Source organism: Quercus lobata, chromosome 2 (assembly GCF_001633185.2).
Source record: "Quercus lobata isolate SW786 chromosome 2, ValleyOak3.0 Primary Assembly, whole genome shotgun sequence".
Classification (NCBI taxonomy): domain Eukaryota; kingdom Viridiplantae; phylum Streptophyta; class Magnoliopsida; order Fagales; family Fagaceae; genus Quercus; species Quercus lobata.
The window spans coordinates 80,282,256-80,288,735 of record NC_044905.1 but is presented as its reverse complement, the minus strand read 5'-3'; the positions used below and the strand labels follow the sequence as shown (position 1 = coordinate 80,288,735).

Here is a 6,480-nt window from a genome sequence, read left to right as displayed (position 1 = left end):
TAGCAACATACGCACCACTTGTGCACACACACGCACACTACCTTGCACACCCTTACACACATAGCTATCACACCTACACACACACACACCATTGCAGCAATATACACACCACCTGTGGACTCTTACACCTACTTACAAATATCTACAAATATCAAGCTTACAATTGCCACAATGCCTATTTACAAATATCTATAAATATCACCTTTACAAATATCTACAAATAAGTCCACAGTGTCACACTACTTATCACACTACAATACCTATCATTGGGGCACGTTTTTAGTTGTCTCATTAAGAATAAATCTTTTTTAAAAAATTGATAAATTTATTTAAGGGTAATTTTATAAACTTATATGTTTTTATAAGACGGGCAAGATAATAAATGATATTCCATTAAAAAAATTGACTTTTCAAACAGGACAAACAAATTAAGATAGAAGGAGTACAATTTAATTTTATTGGGTGCTAATTTGCAGAATAAAAATACAATGATGCCTAACACTTGCAATAATTTTTTTTTTTTTTTAATTGAGAGGTAGAGAAGAAAAAGAACAAAAAAAAAATATTGATTCTCCAAAATGTTTATACTGTTTTGTTTGTTTGTTTTTTTTTTTTTTTTTTGGATGAAAATCTTGTAACTTTATTAAGAAGAAAATAAATTCATTACATCATAAGTAATAAATGACTTAATCAGCATTGGATTTTCCTCTATCTAAGTTACATAATTACCAAAGCTATCTATTTCGGCATGCTTTGCCAAAAAATGTACAGGTTTGTTTATACTGTTTTGTTAAGAAATGATGAATTCAATTGTTTAACTATAATATAATAATTATAGATTTATATTTTAAAAAATTATATATATATATAGTAATAATAAAACTAAACTGGCTAATAAACTATATATAAATTAAATTTTCTATGTTTATTTTATGGGTACTGAAAGTAAAACATAAATTCACTAAAAACAAAGTTTTTTTTTTTTTTTTTTTTTTGAGAGAATACTAAAAACAAAGTAATAAGTATGCACAGTGAAGTAGTATCAGAAACCTCATTTTGTAATAAACCCCCACCAGAAAAGGCTGAAATCGCTAAATGCCATTTGTGCTAATACTCCTATCCTAAGTTAATAGCCATAGGTCCCCCACTAAATTGTGGACTAATATACGTGGCTTGCACTAAATCATACATATTTGTTTTACATCACGGGGAAGGAAGCAATAAAAGACAAGGCAACATATAATTGAGGAAGCAAATTAATTTTTTTTTTTTTTTTTAAAAACATACAAAAAACGTCGGTTGATGGTCAAGTACTAAGAATCTACAAAATAATTAAAAAAAAAGGAAAACACTATTTACAGACATTAAAATTATTTGAAAGTGCATCCATTAGGTATTTTTTGGATTTACTCAGAAAAAAAATATTAAAAAAAAAGAAGAAGGAAGCTCCGCACTTGTCCAAATCCGCCCAAATCATGTCTGAAAACTACTAAATACCCTCATTATTAATTTTATTTACACAAAAAAACAAATTAGGATTTTTATAACAAAATTAATTTGTTTCTCTATTTTTTAATTTACAAACAAGCTAGATATCCGGATATTTTCGAGTATCTAACTATAAATATAGTATAAAAGTGCTTACTAATAGTTAAATTTAGATAAATACCATTTTAGATGTTCAATTTTATGTTAACGCAACTTGATCCGAACTGATTTATAGTTAGATAAACAATAAGTTTAGAAGGGTTTGTGTTTTTCAAATATAAATGAGATGAATTTAGGATGAAATTTCTAATATTTATCAGGTTTGGTATGTAAAATATTTAGAAGGGTTGAGTCTTTTTTTTTTTACGCCAACTCATAGCCATAGGCATACCAAGAATTAATTAATTTGGTAAATTTCATAAACTTGCCTGACGTTTGTGATAATACCAATTAAGTCCAAAATATTTTAAAATCCACCAATTTGGTCCTCAAAAGACAACTTTATCCCTAATAGCCAAAAACCGTTACTTTTATTTACTCTTCTTCCTCTCTCTTTTTTGTCTTGTTCCTTTCCCCCCTATTCTCCCTCTGTTCTGTGAATTCTCTTTCTCAAAAATTAATTTTATTTGAGTCGTTATAATCCCTAACAGCCAATCATCGTTACTTTCATAATACCCATTACAAATAATCCCAAAGTACCAGAAAAATCAATCCATAAAAAACAGTATCAAAATCTCCTAAAAATCCCAAAAAAAACCCAACAAAAATCCTAGCCAAACAACACAAAAAACCAGCACAATCCCAACTATCTTCATAAGAGAAACCAGAAAAAATACACCATATCACAAGATAGGCCATGCCGCGATCCACGACTCCGCCACAAGAGTCTATTAAAGGCAAGATCTAGATCGAAGCACCGCCACCTCTACTGCGTAGGTTCCGATCTGAGAGAGAGAGAGAGAGAGTCCGTTGACGGAATCAGGAAGATCCTTGCATGGTAGTGTTGCTGATGCCGGTGACCAAGCCATGAGTTTCAGTTAGAGAGAGTTCTGAGAAAGAGAACTCAGATAACAGAGAAAGAAGAAGGGGAAAGGAACAAGACAGAAAAGAGAGAGGAAGATGAGAAAATGAAATTAACGGTGATTGGCTATTAGGGACAAAGTTATCTTTTTAAGTACCAAATTAGTAGATTTTAGAATATTTTGGACCTACTCGGTATTATCACAAACCTTAGATAGATTTGTGAAATTTACCCTAATTAATTATAGACATACTTTTGCTTCTACATTATTATTCTAGAAATACCATGTACGGTAGAAATTGATAAATTTCTCTAATACATAGGAATTGATATCGCTTTAATACCAACTAGTGAGTCTAATGACTATTTTGCGGTGATTCTTGACAAGTATAAAAAAAATGCTGTGTGTACTGTGTACTGCACACTTTTTGTGGGAATTGAAATATGTAATTGGTAGGCAGCTTTATATCTAATTTTGAAGTGATTGATTCTCATTATAACAATTTTTTATAATATGGACAACTACACCCATTTTAAAACAATTAAGTAAAAAAAAAAACAATAAAATTATTAGATCTTGGTGCAATTGCTAGTGTCCTTAGCCTAAGGGATGAATTGTGGGTTTGAATTTGAGAATTAGATTCTCCAAAAATTGGGAATAAGAATAACTACCAACCATCTTTTCAAATTCTATAATAGTGGAATTTTGTGCACTTATAATCTTATCATATTACTTTGGATCCTCATGGTCACTCATTATACTCAAAAAATTAATTCTTCAATCCTTCTTCACAAGTAAAAAATTGACCATGTTCACTCATTTAAATAATTCATCAAAATTGTTAATAGCATTAACATTGAGTTTTCATTACTTAATAAATCATAGATTAAAAATAAATAAATAAACCCGATTTGCCAAAAATTTAACAATATCTAAAACTATTTGTTCGAGGAGGTTAAAAAAATAATTTAGTCTCACTTCTATAACTAGTACCCACTATAAGATTTTTAACCTTTCACCTAGCCACTAATATGTAAACTACTCCAACAGATTTTTTTTCCTCATCTTAGTATAGGCTTACTATCATTTTGCCAGAGAATTCCACTAGTACCAACACATATGCCGACACCAATGACCAAACATTGTATATAAGGTTCTAAAACCAAAATTATTTAATTTTGGGTGCGCATAATTGTTAACTCAAGCTTACCTCTATGTGGGTGACAAGTGCCAAGACAAGGTCTAGGGAATGGCCAACAAAGCCAGATTAACTGATTCCAAAAAGAACAAAAAGGTGAAAAGAAGATGGATATAAAGAAAGAAAAGGCTCTAATAGTGAGATCCTAGAAATAACAAATCAGCCTTCCCCACCCACCTTCATTTGTCAGGAGTAAAGCATTCTCACTTCATTAAGGTGACCAACATCTCGATCTCTTTTTCATGAAAATTCTGGAACGATATAAAAATAAAAGGTGGAGATACCATAGATAGTGACTTGCGTCCTTAATCCTTAAAGAATTGAGTTAAAGAAATTGAAGCAAGTCAGCAACAGCAATGCAAATAACCTGATGAATTATGGCATATTTGAAAATTATGCCACTGATATTTCACACTAAAAAAGTGGTTTTTGGTAAGTTTCAAGTGCCCTTGTGGTGCACCTGAACTAGCCAGTGCAACCCACAATCGAATGTTGAAAGAAAACTTGCCTTCAATATTGTGCTGGAGAGATTGATGGGCAAGAAACATGAACATGAAGGTGATTTTTGGATAGGGAACATTTAAACAGAAGTTGCCGCCTTTTGTTACATTGTTTAATAAGAAATGAACTACATAACTTATCATGTTACAGCTTTTGTGATATGCATCTTTGACAAATCAAGACAGATTTTAATTTCTTGATTTTGATTCCCCTCTTTCGATTCTCCAGATCCTCCATGTTTGACGATAGAGATGTGGCAACACACATTAAAATTAAAAAGGAACAAAAAATAGTAATTTAATTGATATGACCCACAGCTTTAATTTTTAACATAAATTATAAAGTACCACAAATTGTGAGAATCAACGAGTTAAATTTCGATATGGAATGACTTAGTTTTTCTTCATTCATTCCCATCCAATCAACCAAGCTTTTTTTATTTTTCATCCAAAAAAAAAAAAAAAAGGGCTTTTTTTATTTTTTTACTTTATACTTTTAATTGGATTGGTTAATTTTCTAAACTTAATGAATTGTGAGGAAAAAAAAGAATTATTTTGTTGATTGGTTAAAGAGACACTAGGGTACCTGAAAGAAACAACTGAACATAAAGAAATAATAAAGAATGACCAAAGTTCAAAATTGAGCTTGTGCTTTCCCTAAAGATTTTGGTATACTTCCACTCACTATTTAACAAGAATAAAACCTATACAAAATTCTGAAATAATGTTGTTGGTAGTTCAATTTGGTGGTTTTTTTTTAAAGGTTAAGAAGGGATTTAAACTTTAGATGTCTTTCTTAAAAAGACAAAGAGATGCCAACTAATTGAACTACAAGTTTATATCGCTTTTGGCTTTATTTTGATTATTTTGACTATTTATTTATCTTGTAAAGTTTTCAAATATTATTTTAAATACATATACAATCAAATAAAGCCTACCATCCCATGTCTCAAACCCCACTTGCTTTGAAGTTGAAAGAATTCATTTCATGGAAAAGATATAGTTCTTCACACATCTAAAGATTTACACCTATATCATATCAATTAAAATCTCATCTAACCATATAAGATATAATAATCAATATTAAATAATTTGATAACATATTCATTATACATCCATGAAATATTTAAAATATTCGCTATAAAATGGACCATCTCCAATTCAGAACCAAATAAATAGGATATTTAATGATAAGTCCCTTTTTATGTCAAGTATGAGGCTGAAAAATCAATTAAGGCTAAATCGACCTTTGCACCAATCAAAACAATTTGATAAATCTACAACAGCCTGGAAGATACCCAATCTAAACAGATATTAATTTGAAGCCTAGGTATTGCAGTCCTCACCTGTAAATTAGAACATGATTCTATCTTCCAATAACATAGATGATAGCCCGTGGTATATTGGCCGATTGACCCAAATGGCTAGGATTTGAGTCCCCGGGCCCAACTGATAAGTCGGTTTGGGGATAAGAATTGAGTTGTGAAGAAAAGAAGATAAAATATTTATAAAAAAAAATGCATAAATGATGACAATGACATGACCCATTGATAAATAGATAACGAGGAGAAGGAAAGGGATAGGAATGATGGGGATGTTTATGAAGAATTGGGCCAAAACCAGGCTTTGCATCTAATTAAAAAAAAAAAAAATCTCTAGGAGTAAATTCTATCCTTTTTTTCTCTATTAATTGAACGAGAGTAGGCTACACAAAGGAGGGTAGCCTTCCCCCTTTCCCAAAACCTTTGAGCTCACATTGAAGAGCTACCACTTGCCTACATAGACAAGTACTAACGCATACCTAAGTCAGAAACTAGGAAACATGACGAAGAAGTTCCGTGTATGATATGCAGGATTCTTGAGCCTCGCTGTTGAATTATTCATATCTGAGACAAAGCTTGGCTTCTGAACAATGCCATTTCATCACCAGGGGTGATGCATGCAAGCGAACACTTCAGCTGGCAACTTGTGTTTATGCGCTTATTTTCATTTCTTTAATCCCTCTTTTTCGCGCAGTTTACTTCCTTTGGAATTGACTCAGCCTTCTCAAAGCAGATATAGAAAAGTTTCCAAGGCATCACTATACAAGGCCACATAATGTATAAAATGGAGATGCTACATACATCATCATGCGAGTAAGTAGAAGACTTGCGCTTATCAAAAATAAAGTCGGATTAACCCAAATTAAAAATAAAAATAAAAAGAAAGAGGGAAATTTGTGTTAGGAGAAGTGACTTAACTATTCAATAGGTCAGTTTGTTCTTTTTGTTAT

General features: G+C 31.1%; 1 protein-coding gene across 2 annotated transcripts in view; it reads right to left on the bottom strand.

The window, feature by feature from the left end:
- Positions 1-5,862: 5,862 nt before the first annotated feature.
- LOC115976808 (inositol hexakisphosphate and diphosphoinositol-pentakisphosphate kinase VIP1-like) overlaps positions 5,863-6,480 on the bottom strand; it is a 38,263-nt gene continuing 37,645 nt past the window's right edge. Inside the window, exon 32 of one of the 2 annotated variants that reach the window (XM_031098295.1) lies at positions 5,863-6,288. In XM_031098295.1, the coding sequence (XP_030954155.1) occupies positions 6,286-6,288 (3 nt within the window). In that variant the 3' untranslated portion in view covers positions 5,863-6,285. The remainder of the gene's footprint in view (positions 6,289-6,480) is intronic. The other variant, XM_031098292.1, reaches the window with a different exon arrangement.